The following is a 27,021-nucleotide window of genomic DNA, read 5'->3' as shown; positions in this document are numbered from 1 at the left end:
TACTGGTCCTCTTAGGGCGAATTTGACCCTTTCCACCTTTATTAATCCCGCCATGTCATTGACCCAGGTCTCCACACTTGGGGGCCTCGCATCCTTCCACTGCAGCAAGATCCTCCGCTGGGCTACTAGGGACGCAAAGGCCAGGACATCGGCCTCTTTCGCCTCCTGCACTCCCGGCTCCACCGCAACTCTGAAAATCGCGAGTCCCCACCCTGGTTTGACCCTGGATCCAACCACTCTCGACACCGTCCCTGCCACCCCCTTCCAGAATTCTTCCAGTGCCAGGCATGCCCAGAACATATGGGCATGATTCGCTGGACTCCCCGAACATCTGGTGCACCTGTCCTCACCCCCAAAGAACCTACTCATTCTAGTCCCGGACATGTGGGCCCGGTGCAGCACTTTAAATTGGATGAGACTAAGCCTCGCACATGAAGAGGAAGGAGTTGACTCTCTCCAAGGCATCCGCCCAAGTCCCGTCCTCTAACTGCTCCCCAAGTTCCCCCTCCCATTTAGCCTTCAGAGCCTCCACTGATGGCTCCTCCACCTCCTGCATTACCTTATAGATGTCAGACACCTTCCCCTCTCCGACCTACACCCCCGAAAGCACTCTGTCCATCGTCCCCCGCGAGGGCAGCAAAGGGAATCCCTCTACCTGTCGCCTAGCAAACGCCTTTACCTGCAAGTATCTGAACATGTTCCCTTGGGGAAGCCCAAATTTATCTTCCAGTTCCCCCAGGCCCGCAAACCTCCCGCCAATAAACAGGTCCCTCAATTTACTGATGCCCACCCTTTGCCACCCCCTAAATCCCCCATCCTGTTCCCCGGGATGAACCGATGGTTGCCACCCAATGGAGCCTCCATCGAGCCCCCTGTTTCCTCCCTATGCCGTCTCCACTGTCCCCAGATTCTTAGGGTCGCCGCCACCACCGGGCTCGTGGTAAACCTCTTAGGGGAGAGCGGCAACGGCGCCGTTACCATGGCACCTAGGCTCGTACCTCTACATGACGCCATCTCCATTCTTTTCCACGCCGCCCCTCCCCCTCCATCACCTATTTACGCACCATTGACACATTGGCCGCCCAATAGTACCCCAAAAGGTTGGGCAGCGCCAGCCCGCCTCTATCCCTCCCTCGCTCCAGGAAAACCCTCTTCACTCTCGGAGTCCCATGTGCCACACAAAGCTCAAGATACTGCTAGTCACTCTCCTAAAGAAGGCCCTGGGGATAAAGATGGGCAGGCACTGAAAGAGGAACAAGAACCTCGGAAGCACCGTCATTTTGACGGACTGCACCCTCCCCGCCAACGACAATGGCAGCATGCCCCACCTCTTGAACTCCTCCTCCATCTGATCTACAAGTCTGGTGAAATTATGTTTGTGAAGAGTCCCCCAGTCCCCGGCCACCTGCATCCCCAGGTACCTAAAACTCTCCCCTGCCTGCCTAAGCGGGAACCTACCAATTCCTTCCTCCTGGTCTCCAGGGTGCACCACAAACACCTCACTCTTGCCTAAATTTAGTTTATAACCTGAAAAGGTCCCAAACTCAGCTAGCAGCTCCATCACCCCCGGCATCCCTCCCACCGGGTCCGCCACATACAGTAACAGGTCATTGGCATACAACGACACCCTATATTCCTCCCCACCTTGCACCAAACCTCTCCACCTCTCTGAATCCCTCAACGCCATCGCCAGAGGCTCGATTGCCAATGCAAACAACAAGGGGGACAGGGGGCAACCCTGCCTGGTCCCTCGGTAAAGCCGGAAGTACTCCGACTTCCTCCCATTCGTGGCCACGCACGCCATCGGGGCCTCATATAGCAGCCTCACCCATCTAATAAACCCTTCACCAAATCCAAATCTCCCCAACACCTCCCATAAGTACCCCCACTCCACTCTATCGAAGGCCTTCTCCGCATCCAGTGCCACCACTATCTCTGCCTCTCCCTCAATCGCCGGCATCATGATGACATTCAACAATCTCCGCACATTCGTGTTCAGCTGCCTTCCCTTCACAAACCCGGTCTGGTCCTCGTGTACAACCCCTGGCACACAGTCCTCTACCCTGGTGGCCAGGATTTTTGTCAGCACCTTGGTATCTATGATGAGGAGAGATATGGGCCTGTATGAACCACACTGCTGGGGGTCCTTGTCCCTCTTTAAGATTAACGAGATCAGCGCCCGCGACATCATCGGGGGCAAAGTCCCCCCTTCCCACGCTTCGTTGAGTGTCCGCACCAGCAAGGGGCCCACTAGGACCACAAACTTTTTATAAAATTCCACCGGAAACCCATCCGGCCCCGGTGCCTTCCCTGACTGCATCTGCCCGTTCCCCTTTACTAGCTCCTCCAGCTCAATCGGCGCACCCAACCCCTCCACCTGCTCCTCCTGCACCTTCGGGAAAGAAAGCCCGTCGAGGAACCTCTTCATTCCCCTCCTCTCCCCCGTTGGCTCCAACCGGTACAGTTCCCCGTAAAAGCCCTTGAGGACCTCATTCAACTCTACCCCCTTCCGCACCACATTCCCACTCTTGTCTCTCACTCCAGCAATTTCCTTTGCCGCATCCCGCTTGCGGAGCTGATGAGCCAGCATCCTACTCACCTTTTCACCATATTCGTACACTGCCCCTTGTGCCTTCCTCCACTGTGCCTCCGCCTTTCTAGTGGTCAGCAAATCAAATTTAGCCTGCAGGCTGCGCCTCTCCCCCAACAGTCCCTCCTCTGGCGCCTCTGCGTACCTCCTGTCTACCTCCAGCATCCTTCCCACCAGTCTATCCCTCTCACTCCTCTCGCTCCTCTCCCTGTGTGTCCGGATGGATATCAGCTCCCCACGAATCACTGCCTTCAGGGCTTCCCAGACCACCCCCACCTGAACCTCCCCCGTATCATTCACCTCGAGGTACCCCTCAATACTTGCCCGGACCCTCCTACACACCTCCTCCTCCGCCAACAACCCCACATCCAACCGCCACAACGGGCGCTGGTCCCGCACCTCCCCCATCTCCAACTCTATCCAATGCGGAGCGTGGTTGGAGATTGCAATGGCCAAATACTCGGCCTCCTCCACTCTCGGAATCAGTCCCCTACTCACCACGAAGAAATCTATCCGAGAGTAGGCCCTATGTATGTGGGAGAAGAAAGAGTACTCCCGTGCCCTCGGCCTCACAAACCTCCATGGATCCACCCCACCCACCTGGTCCATAAACCCTCTCAGTACCTTGGCCACCGCCGGCCTCCTACCCATCCTAGAGCTGGACCGATCCAATGAAGTATCCAACACCGTATTGAAGTCCCCCCCCACGATCAGACCTCCCGCCTCTAGATCCGGGACCCGTCCCAACATACGCCTCATAAAGCCCGCATCGTCCCAATTTGGGGCATACACACTAGCAAGTACCACTTTCTCTCCTTGTAGCCTGCCCCTAACCATAACATACCTACCCCCTTTATCCGCCACCACCTCCGATGCCTCGAACGACACGTTTTTTCCCCACCAGAATCGCCACTCCCCGGTTCTTCACATCCAACCCAGAGTGGAAAACCTGCCCCACCCATCCCTTCCTCAGACGGACCTGGTCCGCCACCTTCAGGTGGGTCTCCTGAAGCATTGCCACATCTGCCTTTAGCCCCCTCAGATCAGCAAGTACCCTCGACCGCTTCACCGGCCCATTCAATCCTCTCGCATTCCAGGTGACCAACCGGATCAGAGGGCGTCCCGCCCCCCTCCCCCGTCGACTAGCCATAGCCCGTCGACTGCCCGCCCCAGGCCAGCACCCCCTGCCTGACCCAGTCCCCACAGCGACAACCCCTCACCACTGTCCCCCCGGCCCCCACCAGCTCCTTCCTGACCCTGCCAGCAGCAACTCGGTATTCCCCTTTCCCCCCCCTCCCTCCCAAGGCTAGGAACCCTCCTAGCCGCGAACCGTCCTCCATTGTACTTCTGTGGGTCAGCTAACTTCTGCTGACCCCGGAAACTCCCGCCAATAACCCGACCCCTCCCAAAGTGGGATCATCCCCCATCCTATCCCTCCTCCAGGCACCGCTCCAGCGTGGGGAAGAACCAGTTAAGGCCCTGCCTCCCCCCATCATCGTCTCCGCCCCCCAGCCCCGCAGCATGGGAAACCAGAGGAAAGCCCGCGCTTTCGCACTGCCCCACCACACCCTTCTGACGCAGCTCCCAAATACCAGCCCCACTCCATACCCCCAACCCGACATAGAATACAACAAACCCCCCCAACCCTCCCTGCAAGATACAAAACTCAAACAATGCCCCACAGCAAAAAACATAACAGAACAACACCCCCATAAATAACCATATCAAAATTGCAAAAGTACAGAAAAAGAGAACACAGCAACAACAGAATCCAGCAATAAAGTATTACAACCGACCCCGCAACCCCCAACCCCTATTTCAAGTCCAGTTTCTCCGCCCGCACGAAGGCCCACGCCTCCTCCGGGGAATCGAAATAATAATGCCGGTCCGAATAAGTTACCCACAGACGCGCAGGCTGCAACATTCCGAACTTAATCTTCTTCTTGTAAAGCACCTCTTTCGTCCGATTAAACCCGACCGCCGCTTAGCCACCTCCGCACTCCAATCCTGGTAGATCCGTACTACCCCATTCTCCCAGTTGCTGCTCTTCACCTTCTTGGCCCAGCGCAGCACACACTCCCGATCACTGAACCGGTGGAACCTCACCAGCACCGCACGCGGGGGTTCATTCTCCTTAGGCCTCCTGGCCAGTACTCTGTGTGCTCCCTCCAGCTCCAAGGGCAGATGGAAAGACCCGGCCCCCACTAGCGAGTTCAGCATCGTAGTCACGTAGGTTGTCAGGTCCGACCCCTCCAGCCCCTCCGCAAGGCCCAAGATCCGCAGATTTTTCCGCCTCATGCAGTGATCAAGCTCCTCGAAGCGTTCCTGCCACTTCTTGTGGAGTGCCTCATGTCCCTCCACCTTACTCACGAGGATCCCGGCCTCCTCCTCTCGTTCAGTGGCCTGCGTCTGCAATTCCTTGATGGCAGCACCCTGGGTCGTCTGAATCTCCGAGAGCCATTTGTTCGTTTCCTGCAGAGAGCTCAGTACCTCAGCCTTGAAATCTGCAAAACAGCGCAGGAGAGCAGTTTGTTGCTCCAGGGCCCACTGCTTCCACTACGCTGGAGCTCCGCCGGCCGCCATCTTGGATTCCTTTCCCCGTTTCTTCTGGGGAGCTGCTGCCGTTTTTCCCCTCTTTCCACTCCGAGTTCGAGTCATGAACTGCGGGGAAAGTCGATCAGCACACCTTCTCCCACCGGGAGACGTCGAAAAATTTCCGTTTTGGGCTCTAAAAAGAGCCGCAAAGTCCGTTTGAAACAGGAGCTCTCAAATGAACGGCTTCCTACGCCATCGCCGCCACCGGAAGTCCATTTTAAAAGTATGTTAATGGCTGTACAAAAGCTCTGGGCTGCCCTGAGGCTTTGAAAAGTATTTTTTCTGAAAATCTCGAGAATCTACTCAGCTGAAAGCAATTTCATTTATCTTTCAGTATACATCTGTTAATATGTACAAGACACACAAAAGGGACTAGTGTCAGTTCCTGCGTACTTACTCTCTTTTGCTGGTTGCGTGTTGTACTTTGCTCGGGACAGGTGCCTGAGGTGCTGTTGCTTGCATCGGTGCAGACAGAGTCTGAGGTGGTGATGGAGCAGCAGTTTGTGCAGGAATTTCAACCTGTTTCCAGTCCTCACCTTCTGCCACAATCAAAGCTATTAAGGACCCCAAAATTACATCTTTGGCGCCTTCTTCAACCTGCAAACACATGAATCAAAACTTTTAATATAGACTGACTCCACATATCTAATACATCGTGGACTTACTACCCATATCTAATACATCGTGGACTGACTTCCCATGTCTAATACAGCGTGGATTGAATCCCCATATCTAATAAATGTGGACTGAATCCCCATATCTTATACAGTGTGGACTGTATCCCAATATCCAATACAGTGTGGATCACTCCCCATATCCAATACAGCGTGGACTGACTTCCCATATCCAATACAGCGTGGACTGACTTCCCATATCCAATACAGCGTGGACTGACTTCCCATTTCCAATACAGCGTGAACTGTATCCCGATATCCAATACAGTGTGGATCACTCCCCATATCTAATACAGTGTAGATCACTCCCCATATCTAATACAGTGTAGATCACTCCCCATATCTAATACAGTGTAGATCACTCCCCATATCTAATACAGTGTAGATCACTCCCCATATCTAATACAGTGTAGATCACTCCCCATATCTAATACAGTGTAGATCACTCCCCATATCTAATACAGTGTAGATCACTCCCCATATCTAATACAGTGTGGATCACTCCCCATATCTAATACAGTGTAGATCACTCCCCATATCCAATACAGTGTAGATCACTCCCCATATCCAATACAGTGTGGACTGTATCCCAATATCCAATACAGTGTGGATCACTCCCCATATCTAATACAGTGTAGATCACTCCCCATATCTAATACAGCATGGACTGTATCCCAATATCCAATACAGTGTGGATCACTCCCCATATCTAATACAGTGTAGATCACTCCCCATATCCAATACAGTGTGGACTGTATCCCAATATCCAATACAGTGTGGATCACTCCCCATATCTAATACAGTGTAGATCACTCCCCATATCCAATACAGTGTGGACTGTATCCCAATATTCAATACAGTGTGGATCACTCCCCATATCCAATACAGTGTGGACTGACTTCCCATATTCTATACAGTGTGGACTGTATCCCAATATCCAATACAGTGTGGACTGTATCCCAATATCCAATACAGTGTGGACTGTATCCCAATATCTAATACAGTGTGGATCACTCCCCATATCTAATACAATGGGGACTGAATCCCTAAATCTAATACAGTGTGGACTGTATCCCATAGTGTGGATCACTCCCCATATCTAATACAGTGTAGATCACTCCCCATATCTAATACAATGTGGACTGAATCCCTAAATCTAATACAGCATGGACTGTATCCCAATATCCAATACAGTGTGGATCACTCCCCATATCTAATAGTGTGGACTGAATACACATATCTAATAGTGTGGACTGAATACACATATCTAATAGTGTGGACTGAATACACATATCTAATAGTGTGGACGGAATACACATATCTAATAGTGTGGACTGAATACACATATCTAATAGTGTGGACTGAATACACATATCTAATAGTGTGGACTGAATACACATATCTAACAGTGTGGACTGTATCCCAATAGCCAATACAGTGTGGATCACTCCGCATATCCAATACAGCGTGGACTGACTTCCCATATTCTATACAGTGTGGACTGTAGCCCAATATCCAATACAGTGTGGACTGACTCTCGATAGCCAATACAGTGTGGATCACTCCCCATATCAAATAGTGTGGACTGAACCCCAATATCCAATACAGTGTGGACTGTACTGCAATATCTAATACAACGTGGACTGAATCCCCATACCTAATACAGTGTGAACTGAATCCCCTTAGCCAATATAGTGTGGAATGAATCCTTATATCAAATGCAATGTGGACTGAATCCTCACATCAAATTGTGGTGATACAACCACTGTAGTTATGTGTACTTGCAGTAGGGGATGTATGCCTGTACCTGTAATACAGGTTCCTCCGGTAAGCCCCTGCCGGCTAGCTCCGCCCACAGGGAGCTTGTGTACAAATATGCGTGTGAGTCACTCAGACCCTAGTCTACAGTTGCAGATGGAGGAATAGCATCGCACAGCAATAAAGACTCTATTGTACTACTCTCTTGTCTTTGAGTATAATTGTTAGCGCTACACAAATAGTGTGTACTGACTATTCATACCTAATACAGTGTGGACTGTATCCCTATATCTAATAGTGTGGACTGTAGTCCCATTTCTAATAAATGTGGACCGAGTCCCCATATCTTATACAATGAGGACTGTATCCCCATATCTATAGTGTGGACTGTATCACAATATCCAATACAGTGAACTGTATTATCCCAATATCCAATACAGTGTGGACTGTATCTCAATATCCATTGTAGCGTGGATTGAATTCGCATATCCAACATAATATGGGCTGAACTGAAGCCTGCAACTCTTAGAATGGACTGAAATGCCATTTCTATTGCAGTATGGACTGAAGTCTCATATCTTTTGTGAAGACTGCAACCCCATTTCTATTTTTAAAAAATAAATTTAGAGTACCCAATTATTTTTATTCCAATTAAGGGGCAATTTAGCATGGCCAATCCACCTAACCTGCACATCTTTGGGTTGTGGGGGTGAAACCCATGCAGACACGAGGAGAATGTACAAACTCCATACAGCCAGTGACCCAGGATCGGGATTCGAACCCGAGTCCTCAGTGCCGTAGGCAGCAGTGTTAACCACGTGCCACCCTCCCCATTTCTCATATAATGTATAAAGAATATGATTTGTCATAAATCATTATCCCATTAATTTCTGCTGACAGTGCTAGTTCCTCTATCAGTTCTCTCTTCATCAACCATTAAATTTATTCAAAAGAGATCTTTCGTGCTCATGCCCTGCTAAGGTGAACTGTTTGTGATGGATTTGCCCAGTAACAGCAACCTTCCCAGCAACAGGTAGAAATCGGCCGATTGACAGCAGTAGCCAGCACTCAAAGGCATAGGACATAGACATACAGTGCAGAAGGAGGCCATTCGGCCCATCGAGTCTGCAACAACCCACTTAAGCCCTCACCCACCCTATCCCGGTAACCCACTAACCCCTCCTGACCTTTTCTGGTCACTAAGGGCAATTTATCATGGCCAATCCACCTAATCTGCATATTTTTGGACTGTGGGAGGAACCCGGAGGAAACCCACGCAGACACGGGGAGAACGTGCAGATGAGATGCGACTTTCCCAGTAGCGGGATTAGCAGATATTTAGATAGAATCAGGTGTATATCGCCCTATTACTAGAAACAGCTGTACCTCCGGTGGTGATGTGCTGAGCAGTCGCATGAAAGGTGCCTCGCTCCCTATAGACTCAAACCTTTGACCCGAAAATCGGTCATTTGGAAAACAACCCCCCCAACCATACCCTCACCCTGAAACATAAAGAATTCGAATCAGCCTACGATCAGGGGCAGCAGGGTAGCAAGGGGCAGCAGGGTAGCATGGTGGTTAGCATAAATGCTTCACAGCTCCAGGGTCCCAGGTTCGATTCCCGGCTGGGTCACTGTCTGTGTGGAGTCTGCACGTCCTCCCCCTGTGTGCGTGGGTTTCCTCCGGGTGCTCCGGTTTCCTCCCACAGTCCAAAGATGTGCGGGTTAGGTGGATTGGCCATGCTAAATTGCCCGTAGTGTCCTAATAAAAGTAAGGTTAAGGGGGGGGTTGTTGGGTTACGGGTATAGGGTGGATATGTGGGTTTGAGTAGGGTGATCATGGCTCGGCACAACATTGAGGGCCGAAGGGCCTGTTCTGTGCTGTACTGTTCTATGTTCTATGTACACTGAACTTATGATTGAACACAATTTTACTGACGAAACTTCAATAAAGTACACTATGTATTCAAATCTTATGCTACAAACATGATCACAATTTGTCTCAAGACCCACAAGCTTCAGACATAAGGTAGCTATTACCCCTTGAACTGGCCAAGTTTGTCTTCTTTGGAGGCCCCTTCTGTTCGCTGAGTCCTTCACTCAGGATGTTGTATGTGCGAGGTTGGTCCTAGGTCTTGTTACCAGAAATGAGTCAAGAGCTGGGTATTTATCCTTCCTATAGCCTCCTGCGTACGTGTTCCACGGAAGGGGTCATGTCCGATCCAAGAGCACAAAAGCTGCATGATCTCATTCTTCTAACGACAAGTCCATCCTTCAGACATCGGTTTTCCAGTATTCGGACATTGTGGTGACCGGTATTAATTTGTGCCATTACAAGTTCCTGTTTTTGCACTTTGCAAACTTTCGATTTGTGCATTACAAACTTTCCTTGAATAGATCAGGTCAAATCGTCCCTGAATATTGACATTTGAAGTTGACCAAATTTCCCAACCCGTAGCAGGTTATTTAGCATAGGCTCGGCCTTATTGATAGACCTCACTCAAAGCAGAAGTGGCAAGGTTGGTGGTGGCCCAGGGAGCGCTCAAGTGGAAGGTGGAAGACCAGGAAAACAGGCTTTCTCCGCCACAACCTTAGGATTGTTGAGCAAGGGCAGCACGGTGGCACAGTGGTTAGCACTGCTGCCTCACGGCACCGAGGTCCCAGGTTCGATCCCAGCTCTGGGTCACTTCCATGTGGAGTTTGTACATTCTCCCCGTGTTTGCGTGGGTTTCGCCCCAACAACCCAAAGATGTGCAGGTTAGGTGGATTGGTCACACTAAATGAAATGAATGAAAATGAATGAAAAATGAAATGAAAATCGCTTATTGTCACGAGTAGGCTTCAATGAAGTTACTGTGAAAAGCCCCTAGTCGCCACATTCCGGTGCCTGTCCGGGGAGGCTGGTACGAGAATCGAACCGTGCTGCTGGCCTGCTTGGTCTGCTTTAAAAGCCAGCGATTTAGCCGAGTGAGCTAAACCAGCCCCTGGATTAGAAAATTAGAATAAAAATGAATTGGACATTCTAAACGTATAAAAAAGGAGGGCACGGAGAGTAGGAACCCAATGGACTACGTGGGGCAGATGTTGGGAAAGCTGGTCGGGGGGAGAAAACTTTTCCAAGCCCCCGGAGGTGGACAGGGTGTACAAGTCACTTCGGCAGAGGCCCAAGACAGGGAATCACCACGGGCGATTATCGCCAAACTCCACTGATTCCAGGGCAAGGAGCGGAGCTTGAACTGGGCAAGGCAAACATGGTCCTGCAAGTGAGAAGGTCATATAATCCGTATTTATCAAGGCATTGGGGCTGACCTGGCCAAGTGCCGGGCCGAGTTCAATGGACCAAAGGCAGAGATATTCAGGCACAAAGTACGGTTCAGAATGCTGAATCCAGCAAGACTTTGGATAGCTTACAAAACGGCTTCCCAATGGACTTCTATAAAAAATCTACCACAGCACTGACCCCGCACCTGCGGGAGATACTCAATGACTTGCTATCAAGATGGACTCTGCCACCAAAGCTGGCACAGGCCTCAATATCACTGATCCCTAAAATGGTCAAAGACCCGAATGGAGATACCTCAGGTACTATCGGTTTGGATTTGGGCCAAGATTCACCTCATGGGCGAAACTACTGTTCAGTGCTCCCATGGCGAATGCATGGACAAACGGCACCAGCTCTGAATACTTCCAGCTGCACAGAGGCATGAGGCCGGATGCCCCTTATCCCTGTTACTATTTGCCCTTGCATCCATAGTAGAGACAGGGAGCACAGAGTCTCAATCTATCCCCTAGCCAGCATGGAATGAATAATGGACCTCCGAAGGGAGTTTGGAGCCTTCTCAGGTTACAAACTTAAAAAAAAATTTAGAGTACCCAATTATTTTTTCCAATTAAGGGGCAATTTAGAGTGACCAATCTAACTAGCCTGCACATCTTTTGAGTTGTGGGGGTGAAACCCATGCAGACACGGGGAGAATGTGCAAACTCCACATGGACATTGACCCAGGGCCGGGATTCGAACCCGGGTCCTCAGCGCCGTAGGCAGCAATGCTAACCATTGCGCCACCGTGCTGCCATTCTCAGGTTACAAACTTAATCTGAATAATTGTCCCTCAATATTTCTATTTGTATACCCACTTTGTAGATTCCCGTTTTTCTTTCTTTATTTTTATTATTGTGTGTTATCCGTAACAAATGTCACTGTAAATAACTGCAAAACCAATAAAACCATTTAAAAAATAGAAACAACGTACTTAGATGACGAAGAGATCAGCAGAAATATACACATGCTTATTTCTAGAGTCAAGGAATCTGAGAGAGGCAGACAGCCACATGTACAAAGGGGAAAATGGTTTAATTGTCAGCATCCTCAGAAGCTTACATCTTACAGCCTGTGAGGCGAGTTGATATTGAACAGCCTGAGAGCCCAGTCCACAACTCAGAGCCACATCGAAGTCTTTGAGCTAAGGCCATACAGAAACCTTCACAAAGGTAGTTTAAATAGCTTCGCTAGACCAGGAAAAGTTGTTCCCCAACCTTGATGATCAACCCTGTATTGTATGGTAACTTAAGCTGGATTTGACTTATAGATTTATTTCATTTAGATGTTGCTTGGGGAAAAGGAAAGTCTTAAGGAGTTCAGGGATCTTAGATATATTTTGTACTATGGGGTAGGTTCTACATAAACTGTATATTTACTGATTCATATACTTAAATATCTTTGAATATTGTTGTCTTGTCCGTGTGATATGTCTTTTCTCAACTGGACTTCTTATTGTCACTGGGGTTTCACGTGGCTCCTCACACCATTCCAAAAGCAAAACTATATACCACCACAAACCGGTGTTTCAAGCTGGGATACCCTCGCAGATAACATCAGCGGGGTTCGTGACATGTTCAACAATGAGGCCCCTGGTTATAGTAGCAGCTAATCTTGCTGTCACTATGCATCCACCTCACCATCATTGCTTGCTATTGAGTTGGCTATTGCACTAGCAGAGGAAGAGTGAATGTTGATTTTAAGGTCAGCTTTACAGTAACCCTTGCATAATTAAGTAGGTAATGTAGGCAGATGTTGGTGTTAACATCTTAAATCATGCTCCTGATTAAAACAGATGGTGTCAGAGAAGGGAGTAGATGTTGGGGATTGGCGCAATCGCCTGCAAGAGAATACGTTTTGGAATTGTCCTGGATTATCTGCATTTCTTCCATGACGGTCAATAATGTTTGGGACGCTGAGTTGCTTACCTTACTTGTGGTGGAAGACAACAATGATCTGCATCAAAGTTTCCCACACTGAGTACTCAAACTGGGTTCCCCACGGGGCTCATCCTGCAGGGGGTGTATCTATGTGTGAGAGAAGTGAGTATGTGTGTGTGAGAAAGGTGAGTGTGTGTGTGTGAGAGAACGGTGAGTGTGTGTGAGAGAGGTGAGTGTACGTGAGAGCGAGGTGAGTGTACGTGAAAGCGAGGTGAGTGTGTGTGCGGGAGGTGAGTGTGTCTGAGGGAGGTGAGTGTTTGTGAGGCAGGTGAGTGTGTGTGAGAGGCAGGTGTGTGTGAGTGGTGAGTGTGTGTGAGGGAGATGAGTGTGTGTGAGGGAGATGAGCGTGTGTGAGGGGGTGAGTGTGTGTGAGGGAAATGACTGTGAGGCAGGTGAGTGTGTGTGAGGCAGGTGAGTGTGTGTAAGGCAGGTGTGTGTGTGAGGCAGGTGTGTGTAAGGTACGTGAGTGTGCATGAGGCAGGTAAGTGTGTGTGAGGGAGATGATTGTGTACGAGGGAAGTGAATGTGTGTGAGGAGGTGCGTGTGTGCGAGGTGAGTGTGTGTGTGAAAGAAGTCAGTGTGTGTGAGAGCACGGAGTGTATGAGGGAGAGAGGTGAGTGTACATGTGTGAGAAGAGTGTGTGTGTGAGGTATGAGTGTGTGAGGGAGAGGTGAGTGTGTGAGGGAGTGGTGAGTATGTGTGAGAGAAGTGAATATGTGTGAGAGAAGTGAGTGTGTGAGGGACGGAAGTGTGTTTGAGAGAAGTGAGGGTATTTGTGATAGAAGTGAGTGCGTGTGAGAGGGGTGTGCGTGAGGTGCATGTGAGAGAAAGGTGAGTGTGTGTGCAAGAGAGGCGTGTGCGTGTGAGAGAGGTGGGTGTGTGAGAGATGAGCGTGTGTGTGATAGGTTAGTGTGTGTGAGGTATGTGAGTACGTCAGTGGTGAGTGTGTGAGATTGATGTGTGTGTGTGAGAGAAGTGAGTGTGCGTGAGAAGTGAGTGTGCGTGAGAGAAGTGAGTGTGCGTGAGAGAAGTGAGTGTGCGTGAGAGAAGTGAGTGTGTGTGAGAGAAGTGAATTTGTGTGTGAAAGAGAGTGTGTTTGAGAGATGTGTGTGTGTGAGAAGTGAGTATGTGAGTGTGTGTGAAAGTGGTGAGCGAGTGTGTGTGAGGGAGAGACAAGTGTATATGTGTGAGAAGGGTGTGTGAGAGAGATGAGTGTGAGAGGTTTGTGTGTGTATGATAGAGATGTGGGTGTTGTGTGAGGGAGAGGTGGAAAGCTTAGTGCCTGTGTGTGTGAGACAGAGGTAAGTGTGTGAGGGAGAGGCAAGTGCACATGAGTGAGTGAGGTGTGTATGTGTGTGAGAGAGAGGCAAGTGTGTGAGGGAGAGGCAAGTGTATATGTGTACGTGAGTTGTATATGAGTGCGAGACAGAGGTGAGTGTGTGTGCATGTAAGAGAGAGGTGAGTGTGTGTGAGAGGTGAGAGTGTGTGTGAGAGAGTTGAGTGTGAGTGAGGGAGAGGCAAGTGTATATATGTGAGAGAGGTTTGTGTGTGTGTGAGAGAGAGGTGAGTGTGTATGTAAGAGTGGAGAGTGTGTGTTAGAGAATTGTGTGTCTGTTGTGTGTGCTTCTTTTGGATGAGAGTCTGTGAGTCAGTGTCTGAAATGAGGACCCAGGTCTCCACCAGCACCCCCAGTATTAAATGAATTTGTGAGCAAAAGATCAACATTGATCCTTCCATTAAAATGACAAAAAGGCAAGACTTGGAAGTTTTGTTGAAAAAGATAACATTTTAATTATAATATATGTATACATATAAGGAATAGAAAATAATTTTATAAATTTGTTATTGTATGTTTGTACCTATTCTTTTGTGGTCTAACTCTTCATAATAAGAAGACTGTTTCTTTGGGTTCCATCAGTACTGTGGGAGGTCAAGAGGGTTCTGTGTCTGGAAAAGTTTGAGAAACCCTGATCTGCACACTTGGCCACAATTCAGGTTTCAGTTTGTAGCCCTTAAAAATAACTCCAGGCCTTTTGGGGGCATACGGTGGTACAGTGGTTAGAACTGCTGCCTCACAGCTCTAGGGGCCCGGGTTCAATTCTGGCCTCGGGTGACTGTCTGTGTGGAGTTTGCACTTTCTCCCCGTGTGTGCGTGGGTTTCCTTCAGGTGCTCCTGTTTCCTCCCACAGTCCAAAGATGTGCAGGTTTGGTGGATTGGCCATGATAAATTGCACCTTTGTGTCAAAAGGTTAGGTGGGGTTACTAGGTTACGGGGATAGGGTGGAGGTGTGGTGTTCCTTCCAAGGGCAGGTGCGGACTCGATGGGCCGAATGGCTTCCTTCTGCACTGTAATTTTTATGATTTAGCAATGAGACATAATCAGGCAACCAAATACTATTTCAAAGGCTTCAGTAAACTATACAAGCTCGAAATTAAGAAGTGCGGTATTTTCGGGGGAGCTCATAATTTGAAATGAGGAATCAGAAAACATGCTCTTCCTCAGTGAATTAAATTATAATGCTTCAATAACTGTGCTAGTATCTCTGATCGGAAACTATGGTAATATTTGATTTATACTTCATAACAACAAAATCTCTCAAAGTTTTAGAGGAATTAAAACAAAACTTAAGAGACTCTGAGTTTCTGAAGAGATTGGCATCGAATTTGGATGTCATCACAGAATTTCTTTCCCTGCCACATAATCAGAAGCAGGAGAGCTGGCAGGAGGTCAGACTGGAGAAATGAGAGTGAGAGAAAGATGTGAACCAGTCAGCTTCTACATAATTCTGTGTGCAAAGGTCTCCAACTCTGGGTGGGAGTTCTGCATTAATTGTGAGGTTCACAGTAAAACCCACATTTCCTCCAGTCCTGCCAGCTGTTCTCTTGGTTACGTTGCTGCCTCTTCCAGACCGATCTTCATTCCTGGCAGCAATTGCACTGCTGCTGCTCCCACGACCTGGCGAAGCTTGCACCTTCCTCAGCTACAGGCGGATGAACTATGCTCCCTGTGAGCTGGCTGGCCACATGGATAAGGACATGAGCGAGTTAACTGACATCAGACACAGAACTCAGTCCTTAGCACCGGCCAAAAAAAATTAATGATGCATCTGTTTGAAGAATTGCTGGTTCTAATGTGTGTCCCTCACTTTCAGTAAAAGGCCTCCTGCAGCTGCCCCAGCTCTCATTCTGCACTCTTACACTGCTGTGAAAGCTGTTATTCACCATTTGCCTTGACATTTCCAAATCTCATCTTTTGAACAACAACTGCATTCATGACCTTGCATGGCTTGGCTTGCAAAGCTCGGAGAGAGAACTGCAAAATAATAGGTAAGCTTGCCAAGGAACCTTTCTCCTGTCATATCAAGCTTCTGAGAACAGAGTTTCCATGTCTGAATACAAATGCAAAGCTAGAATTTAGAAACATGTTTAATTATATATTCACTTGAAGCATCGGAAACAAATCCACATCAAAGTTTCGTAGTCCCTGCGGAAAATGGCAATTGGTGTTAGATCAATTGTTATTATTAGAACGGAGATTGATTGATTTTTGTTAACCAAAGATATCAAGAGATAGCGAGCAATGGCGGATATGTGGAGTTAGGTTGCAGATCAGCCATGATCATAATGAATGACGGAAATGGCTCAAAGGGCTAAATGGCCTATTCCCATTCCTACCATCCCATTATCCATTGGGAGGAAAATAAACTGTACACTCATAATTCCACACCGACACTGTTCCACAAGGCGCAGGAAAAACAGTGGTACTAGTGTCATTACTAGCTGCCCTGGTAATGTTGGGGATGGGGAGTATTTTTCTGCCAAAACAGGAGCACAGCACTACAATGCTTCAGAGGCCATTAAGAGTCAGTCACATGTTGTGGTACTGGGGCTCGAAGGGCAGACTGGGGATGGATGGCAGGTTCCATTCTCTGAACAAGTTGAGGTTTTTGAGGTAAGCTTTTGTGGCTCACATGTTTGCAAATTTATTGGAACTGAATTTTGCAATTTGCGACAGTAGGATCTTTCATGATGGCTGAATTATTGACAGAACTATAATCTTTACTGTATTTTTTTCATATCACATTGGCAAGTAGCTATCTCAGCTACTTGTCTGATGATGTCCAATCTGAAATCAAGAGATCACTGAGAGATATTTTGAAGAATTGAACTAATTTGACAGGGTTCCAGGATATAGCATTAGAAAGGAGAAGGTTCACAAAGGGAGCGTCAGAGAGCATCAGAGTAAACAAATGTAGCATATTGGATGGGGTCAGATTATGAGGGAATACAATGTCTAAATTAGGTTTAGGGTGCATTTATTGTAACTCCGCCAATAGCAGTGTTATGCTGGAATTTTATAGTAAGCACACTTTAATACGAGAGTTCAACAGCACGATGATTGTATATTTATTGTCACAAAGTCTTTTTCAAATAAGGCGCTTCAAAATGATAAGGAAATGAAACAAAACAAAAAGACCTAGCTCTTTGTTGAGTGCTATATGTGTCGTGTTAAGCACACTGAGATAACATGGGCTGCAACTAGATGCAGCTTTAACTGAAAGATACTCCAGACCTTGAAGTTAGTTCAATCTGATTTACTGAATGTCACACAGTTAGCACAGTTCTCTGTGCGTTCGACTCTCTGCTAACCTAAGTGTCATCACTCTGTCTGACTGAACCAGACTAGCTCTTAGCCACGTGCTGTATGCGTGACGTGATATATACACCCTGACTCACTCTGTAGATGTCCCCAGCGGAAAGAGGCGGAGTGTGAGTGCCTCGTGCCTTTTATTATGGGAAGCCACCCCCAAGTGTTCTGCTTGCTGAATCTCATTATATGTTATGTCCTGTTCTCTGGGAACATTAGCTGCCTGTCTGTATCTCATTATGTGCATGCCTGTATATCATGACATCCCCCCTTTTGAAATGTTTTTCTGTAGCATATGTGAAAGTATTTACATGTGTAGGCTGAAAAACTAACTTATTTACATATTATGGCAGCTGGGAACATATGTACATGTGAAAACAGATGTCTAATGTGCGAAAACAGAACATAGCAAACAAAACAAATTTCATAAGTCCAGTCTCTGGGGCTTGCGTCTGATCCTGGTCGACCTACAGAGAGGTGGTGGTGGCGACAACGGCACCTTGATAGGCGGGACTGAAGCCTGACTGCTGGTCTCGTGGTTCAAGGTATCAGGAGGTGGCACAATAACAGATGGAAACAACGAAGAATGTTGCGGGCGGGCAACAATGCGCAGTGCCCGTCTGTTTCGCCGCACAAGAGAGCTATCAGCCATATGCACAACATACGATCGAGGAGCAGCCTCTCGAACAACAACAGCTGGAGCTGACCAGCCTCCATCAGGTAGCTTGATCCGAACAGCATCCGCCGGGGATAGCACAGGCAAATCAGTGGCATGAGCGTCATAGCCCTGCTTTTGCCAGTCCCTGAGTTTCTGCACCTTCTGCAGCACTGGGAGGTGATCCAGGTCAGGCAAGTATATGGCTGGAAGCGCGTCTGCAGGTCCCTGTTCATCAGCAGTTGAGCCGGTGACATGCCGGTAGACAGAGGGGTTGCCCTGTATGCAAGCAGTGCAAAGTTGATGTCAGAAGCAGAATCCCCGGCCTTGCAGATGAGCTGCTTCACTATGTGCACCCCTTTCTCAACCTTCCCGTTGGACTGCGGGTAATGTGGGCTGGAAGTGACGTGGTTAAACTGATATGACTGGGCAAATCTTGACCACTCTTGGCTGCCGAAGCAAAGACCATTGTCACTCATGGCAGTGAGTGGAATACCATGCCTGGAGAACGCCTCCTTATAGGCCTTGATGACGGTCTTGGATATGAGGTCCGAGAGCTCCACGACTTCTCGGTAGTTGGAAAAATAATCAATGATTAACACATAATCACGACCATTGGCGTGAAAGAGGTTGATGCCCACCTTGGACCACAGGGAGGTCACAATTTCGTGCTGCTGAAGCGTCTTCTTGCTCTGTGCTGGCTGGGAGCGCGTTGACAGGTTGGAGAGTTGAGGATCATATTTGAGATGTCCTGACTAATCCCAGGCCAGTAGACAGCTTGCCTGGTTCTGCGCCTGCACTTCTTGACACCCAGATGTCCCTCGTGGATTTGCCAGAGCACCAAACTCTGGAGACCGAGTGGAATGACAATGTGGTCCAGCTTGAGGAGGATAACCATCAACCACCGTCAGGTAGTCCTTCACATTGAAGAATTGAGGGCATTGCCCTTTTTGCCAGCCATTGGCAAGGTGATGCATGGCATGCTACAGAAGAGGGTCTTTGGCTGTCTCGTCGCGAATGCGAATCACCTTTTCATCTGACGCCGGGAGGTTGCTGGCCCACAGCTGCACCTGTGATTCAATCTGTTGGATGAATGCCAGTGGTTCACTGGGCAAGGTTATGGAGCGGGACAAGGCATCCGCAATAATGAGCTCCTTGCCAGGCGTGTACACTTGTTCAAAGTCATACCTTCTGAGTCTGAGGAGGATGCACCGCAGCTGGGGCGTCATGTCATTCAGGTCCTTGTGGATAATGTGGACCAGAGGCCTGTGGTCCGTCTCGACGGTGAACGTCGGCAGGCCGTAGACATAATCGTGGAACTTAATAATTCCAGTGAGAAGGCCCCGGCATTCCTTTTCAATTTGGACGTACCGCTGCTCAGTGGGTGTCATCGCCCGTGATGCGTAGGCAACCGGTGCCCAGAATGAGGTGTCATCACGCTGGAGCAACACCACGCCGATGCCGTCCTGGCTCGCATCTGTTGAGGTTTTTGTTTCACTGTCAGGGTCAAAAATGCCAATACAGGTGCAGTGGTGAGCTTGGCTTTCAGCTCCAACCACTCTGTTTGATAAGCTGCCTGCCACTCAAAGGCAGTGGACTTTTTCACCAGGTGTCTGAGGGCCGTGGTGTGAGGGGCCAGGTTTGGGATAAACTTGCCCAAAATGTTTACCATGCCTCGGAAGCGCAGCACCGCCTTCTTGTCTTCAAGGGCCTTCATGGCTTTGATGGCCTTAACATTGTCTGTGTCCGGGCGCACACTCTGCTGAGATATCTGGTCACCTAAGAACTTAAGTGTCGACATGCCAAAGCAACACTTGGCCCTGTTCAGCTTGAGGCCATTGGCATGGACACGGCGGAATACCTGCTGGAGACGAGAGATGTGCTCGTCGGGGGTCATGAACCATATGATAACATCGTCCACATAAACATGAGCCTCTTCAATGCCCTCCATCATCTGCTCCATGATTCTATGGAAGATCTCAGAGGCCGAGACAATGCCGAACGGCATACGATTATAGCAGTACCTGCCAAACGGTGTGTTGAAGGTGCAGAGCCTTCTGCTGGACTCATCCAGCTGGATTTGCCAGAATCCATGTGACGCATCTAACTTTGTGAAAAACCGGGGGAAGGGGGAGGGGAACGATGACTATGTTTGTTTATTTAATTTTAATTTATTTCTAAGTTCTTTTGTTGTTCATTGGGGTTGGGGGGGGTGGGGGGATGTGATACATGCGTTGATACGGTCTGGGGATGTTACAGTTATTATGGGTTATTTTGTTGCATTTCATTGTTTGTCGTTATGTTTTATATTTTCTGTAAAAAAATTCCAATAAAAATTATTTTAAAAAAAAACTTTGTGAAAAACCGGGCATGTGCCATCTCACTTGTGAGTCCCTTCTGCTTCGGGATGGAGTAGTGTTCCTGCATTATATTCTGGTTGAGATCCTTGGGATCAATGCAGGTGCACCGCTCCACCGAAGGCTTTTTTACACATACCATCGAGCTGACCCAGTCAGTCGGTTCTGTAACTTTTGAGATGATGCCCTGGTCCTGAAGATCCTTGAGCTGTGCCTTCAGGTGCTCCTTCAGTGGAGCCGGGACCCGGCGTTGTGCGTGGACCACAGGCGTGGCATCAGGCCGTAGCAGGATCTTGTACCGATATGGCAGAGTGCCCATCCCGTCAAACACATCCAGATACTGAGCGAGGATGTCGTCAATGCCGGCTTGAAGATCCATGTTGGGGGAGGTTATTGTGTAGACTCGCTGCATAAGGTTTAGCTGCTTGCATGCATGTGCGCCGAGCAGGGAGGCCCTGTCTGGCCTGACGATTTCAAACCTTAGCCTTGCGTGAATGCTCCTGTTGGAGACAAACAAGACTCGCTCTTAGCCACGTGCTGGAGGTGTTATGTGATATATACACTCTGACTCACTCTGTAGATGTCCCCAGTGGAAAGAGGCGGAATGTGAGTGCCTCGTGCCTTTTATAGTGGGAAGCCACCCCCAAGTGTTCTGCCTGCTGATTGGTTATGTCCTGTTCTCTGTGTTCATTAGCTGCCTGTCTACCTCATTGTGTGCATGTCTGAATATCATGACAATCTGTACATTGATTATCTTCCCTATATATTTAACTGGATAGCTAAGTTATTTATAGATGCAATCAAAGAAAAACGGAACATCTCTTAGTCAGTGTTTGGAAAGTTAAGGTCCTACCCCTATCTGGATCTCAGCCAATCGCAGTTCCAATTCGAGGTCACATACTAAACAAAATTCAAAGCCAGTTAGTCAAACAAATGTTCTCTCAGGTTGCTCACCAGCCACCCTCCACTCCCATTTACCTCTGCATTCACCCTGACAGCTCGCTTCAAGCCCCCTCTGTTTTTCTATCCGCCCCTGTTCACCTGTGCCTGTTTCTGTTCCAGTGTGATGCTTTCTGGGAAAGGTAGTGCGTGCGATCTGCTGCGTAGATCTGGCAGGGAGGAAAAGGAACATATGGGCAGGGAGGTACTGCCCCTCCACAACTCTTGCCAATGCTGTGTTACAGTATGTAAACACACAAAGCGTGGTAACAAGGGTTGGCGAGCTGCCGGCGCAAATAGCCACATGAAAATATGAGTTTGTGGCAATAAGAGATACCTATCTCAAAAAACAGAATTGAATACAAAGTATTCCAGAATACAAGGTGTTTAGGAAAGATAGGGAAGTAAAAAAGGAAGATGGAAGTACTGATCAAAGAAAATATTACAATGATAGAGAGAGAGAGAGAGAGAGAGAGAGAGAGAGAGAGAGATGTTCTAGACGATCAAGGACTGTATCTCTTTAATTAGACTTCATAAATAATCAAGGCGCCATTATACTAGTGGGTTAAATTTGATAGGTCACTGACTCACAGGAAAGATACAGAGAAGCACGACTGCAGGAAAAGCATAGAAGGTGCTAAAGCTATAGAGTAGTGACAATGGGAAACTTTAGCTATCCTGTGAAGTGATATAGACTGGGATAATAAAAGTGTGAGAAGGGCAGAGTGGAGAAAAAGTTTCCGTATGTTTCTGGTCCAATCATGACAGATATGAAGTGGTCTGAGTGATAGGAAACAAAGAGTAGTGGTGGATACTTGTTTTTCAAACTGGAGGGAGGTATAAGGGGCAGGTTTCCAAAGGGTCAGTACGAGGATCACTACTAACTGTACATATGAAGAAAAGAAATGACCGAGACTTGGGTACGAATAATTTCAAAATTTGCAGATGGTTTAAAACTTGAAAGTAGCGTGAACTGTGAAGAGGACAGTTATAGACTTCAAGAGGATATAGACAGGCTGGTGCAATACGTGGACACGTGGCACATGAAACTTAATACAGAGAAGTATGAAGTGATAGCGAAAATGAGAGGCAATATAAAATAAAACATACAATTTTAAAGGAGGTGCAGGGCCTGTCAGAGATGTGCATCTCAATGACAGGTTGAGAAAGCAGTCAAAAAGGCATATGGCATCCTGGGCTTTGCAAACAGAGACAAAGAGTGGAAAAACAAGGAAATTCTGATGAGTGTCTATCTAAATGGACTCAGCCTCAACTGAAGTATTGCATCCAATTCTAGGCACCACTCAAGAAGGATGTAAAGGCAATAGAGATGGTACAGGAAAGATTGGACAAGCTGTGGTTGTTCTCCTTAAAGAGGAGAAGGCTAAGAGGAGATTCGATGGAGCTGTTCAAAATGATGAGGGGTCTAGAGAGACAGCAACTGTTGGCAGAAATGTGAAGAAACAGGACACAGATTTAAAGAGTTTGGCAGAGAACCAAAGGCGACATGAGGAAAATATCTTTTTACACAGCGAGTGGCTACAGTCTGGAATACGCTACCTCAGAGTGTGATGGAGGCAGATGGGCTTCAAAATGAGAGTTGGATAAGAACCCTGAAGAAAAAAAAATATTTTTAGGCCACTGGGAAGTACAGGGGAATTTGTATGGCTAAACTGCTCTCACAGAGAGCTGACACAGGCTGAATGGTCTCCTTCTGTACTGTAACCAATATACGATTCTAAGAAACTTGCACCTTGATAATGAAGTGCACCATCAACAATACCCCATCGACAACACAGGCATCTACACAGCAATGTGGAAAATTCCCCAGGTGTGTCCTGTACACAAAAAGCAGGACAATCCAACCCTGCCAATTAATGCCCTATCAGGCTACTCTCGATCATCAGTAAAGTTACGCAAGAATAGCTCCAGCGCTATCAAGTGGTACTTACTTAGCAAGAACCTGCTAACTGTCGCTCAGTTTCTCACCTCATTGCAGCCTTGGTTCAAACATGGACAAAAGAACTGAACTTAGGAGAGGAGGTGAGAATCACTGCCCTTGACATCAAGGCAGCATTTAACTGAGTGTGGCATCAAGGACCCCAAACTAAATTGGAGTCAATGGGAATCAGGAAGATGGTTCTGGTGGTTGGAGGTCAATCATCTTGGTCCCAGAACATCACTGCAGCAGTTCCTCTGGGTAGTATCCTAGGCCCGACCATCTTCAGCAGCTTCCATCAATTACCTTCCTTCCAATGCAAGGTCAGAAGTGGGAATGTTCGCTGATGATTGTAAATGTTCAGCACCATTTGCGACTCCTCAGACACTGAAGCAGTCCTGTGAAAATGCAGCAAGTCCTGGACAATATCCAGGCTTATGCTGACAAGTGGCAAATAACATTCGTACCACACAAGTGTCAGTCAATTATAATCTCCAACAAGAATATAACCATCATCCCTTGACATTCAGTGCTATTACCATTGCTGAATCTCCCACTATCAACATCCTGGGGGTTACTATTGACCAGAAACTGAATTGGACGAGCCACATTAACACTGTGGCTACCAGGGCAGGTCAAAAGGTTAGGAATCCTGAGGTGGGTAACTCACCTTCTGACTCTCCAAAGTCTTTCTATCATCTACACGGTACACGTCAGGAGTGTGAAGGAATACTCTCCACTTGCCTGAATGAGTACATCTCCAAGAACATTGAAGAAGTTTGACACTATCCAGGACAGAGTAGCCCACTTGATTGGCACCACATCCACAAACATTCATTTCCTCCACAGCAACGAACAGTGGCAGCTGTGTGTACAATCTACAAGATGCTCTGCAGCAACTCACCAAGGTTCCTGAGGTAGCACCATCCAAACCCACAAGTACTACCATCTAGAAGGATAAGGGCAGCAGATACATGGGAATACAACCACCTGGAGGTTCCCATCGACGCTACGCATCATCCTGACTTAGAAATGTATCGCTGCTCCTTGGTTGTAAATGGGTCAAAATCCTGGAACTCTCTCCCTAACAACACTGTAGGTGTACCTACACCAAATGCACTGAAACCCATCACCACCTTCTTAAGTGCAATCAGGAATGGGCAATAAATGCTGGCCTTGGCAGTGACGCCCACATCACGTGAAATAATTTAAATAAAATTCATGAAACAACTGAATGGTCCTGAAGCATACTGATAAAAGTAATTGTATTAATCCAAGTGAAAATTATTATTGCTTCATAAAAAACATTTTGCAAAATGGTCGATCTATTTACATATAAACAGCCAGCGAGGCCATGTTTTTTTCCTTCCACTAAGCATGTTCATGTAACAGCAGCTAATAATAATTATAATTAACATACAGGCTTATTTCAAATCTCTGAAGTCCATAATTTGCACCAAGTCATTCACCCATCACCTCTGTGCTACCTATCATTTTACAATAGTTCTCTGTCTAGCAACATCTCAATTTTAATGTCTCATCATTGTGTTCCAATTTCTCCAGCTCTATAATACTCCAAGAACTTTGTTTCTCCAATTCGGTCCTCTTTTGCAAGCCCAATTTCTTTTACCTCACTGCTGATGATTAATGCTTTCAGATGCCTTGACGACACTGCCCTCCAAAGTCCTCTTACTGTCTCATTCCTTGAAACCTACCTTATTTACCAAGCTTTTCACCACCTGTCCTAATGTCATTATGTGATTCAGTGTCTAATTTTGTTCAATGGCTCATGAGAAATGTCTTGGGATGTTTTCCTACAATAAAGGTGCAATCTAAATGTTGCTGTTGCTGAATACCCATTCACCTGCAAATACCTTTTTTAAACATCAAGGCATAAACACAGGAGGTTATTTGGGAATGATGGCACAATCCTTAATAAGGACCTTCACAAACGTTCTGGACAATTTACCATCCACCAGAGCAGTAATACCAGTAACACCACATACCAGTGATATGTCTATGGGGATAGCTAAAGGATAAGGGCATTAAGTTGTCACAAGTAATACACTGTCAAGCAAGATAAAGAGTGAGTTGGTGTTCACGACTCTTTGCTCAACTCACCAATCTGAGTTGTGCCATCACAGGGAGGTGCTGTTCGATGATTCTTGCGGAGCGCTCAGCTCCATTTGCAACACTTCAGACAATGAAGCAGTTCATGCTTGAAGTAGTTCATGCTCACACCCAGGCTGAGACTGACATGTGACAAGTAACACTCGAGCCACCAATGCTAGGAAATGACCATCTTCAATGAGAGAGAATTTAATCACCTCCCCTTGGTTTTCAAGTAAAGGAATATTTCCACACTTCCACCAACACCACAGGCGGCCATGACTAACTCAAATTTGAACAGGACCAGCTACATTAACGCTATGCTCTTAGAGCAGGTCAAGGACTAAATATTCTGCAGTGAGAAAGTGACCTTCTGGCCTCCCACAGCCTCTCAACCGCCTACAAGGTACAGGTTCGGAGTCTACATTTACTGGTCTCCACTTGCCTAGATGGAAGAACCTACACAACATTCAAGAAGCTCAAAACTATCCAACACAAACACATCCACTCCCTCCATAACCGGCACACTGGAGCTGCAGTGGGTGCTAGCTCCACACTGCACTGTACAAACTCAACAAGGTTTCTTCACTAACATCTCCCAAACTCAAAACCTCTACTGACTCCACGCCAACCATCATCCCGCCCAGGATATTCAGATTGTCACTGGTTCAAAATCATGCCCCCCAAATATCCCCCCCCCCCTACTGATCCATTCACTCTCTACCTGACAGCATTGTGGGAGCACCTTCATCACACTGACTTAATTCGTTCAAGGCGGCAGCCCACTGCCACATTAGCAACAAGGGATAGTCAATAAATGTCACCACCGCCAAGGACACTATGGTTTTAAGAATTCAAATAGAAAAATGACAAAACAATTCAGTGCTGTGAAATGTTATAAATTGGTCCACTCCGGCCTTATTAACATTTTGCTATTATGGATGATTACTGTAGAGCACAGATTCTGTTGGAAAGGGCAGTATATTGTTACACTTTTCTTCATTTTTCTCAGCATATGGTGTAAACTGCTTTTAGCTCAGAACAAAGTGTTCTTGTTATTAGAGTGAAATGGTAGCTTTGTTGAAACTGTAGTATCGGGATGAGTATTTGACATTGCCTACTGACTCATTTTGGTTTACTTTTGTGGAAATTAATGATGCATAAGCACATAATCATTGTGCACAGTGCCTACTGGATAACCCAATGGCTTTCTGCCTAGCTAGGTATAAAAATAATTAGTGTAACCACAGACTGAGAACAAGTTTGGTACAGAACAGAACAAACTCACTTAAGTGTTGGAAAAGAATTGAACTCAATTCTTGAAGAATGGAACAGGACAGACTCAACAAGATAGCGCTGAAACACACCCAGAAACTGAGGTAACTTAACTCTTTCTGCATTCTGCCATGCTCTTTAATACAATTACTGAAGCAATGGAGTATTGTGTGCAGTTTTGGTGTCCACATCTGAGGAAGAACATTCTTGCTGTTGAGGGAGCG

The 27,021-nt window shown here is 47.3% G+C and overlaps 1 protein-coding gene across 1 annotated transcript in view; it reads right to left on the bottom strand.

Moving 5' to 3' along the window:
* Positions 1 to 27,021, bottom strand: part of pdhx (pyruvate dehydrogenase complex component X) — a 353,795-nt gene that overhangs the window by 215,738 nt on the left and 111,036 nt on the right. The window contains exon 4 of the mRNA XM_038807389.1: positions 5,583 to 5,782. Within this exon, the coding sequence (XP_038663317.1) occupies positions 5,583 to 5,782 (200 nt within the window). The remainder of the gene's footprint in view (positions 1 to 5,582; positions 5,783 to 27,021) is intronic.

This window comes from Scyliorhinus canicula, chromosome 9, assembly GCF_902713615.1.
Source record: "Scyliorhinus canicula chromosome 9, sScyCan1.1, whole genome shotgun sequence".
In the NCBI taxonomy this organism is placed as follows: domain Eukaryota; kingdom Metazoa; phylum Chordata; class Chondrichthyes; order Carcharhiniformes; family Scyliorhinidae; genus Scyliorhinus; species Scyliorhinus canicula.
This window is presented reverse-complemented; position numbering and strand designations above follow the sequence as displayed.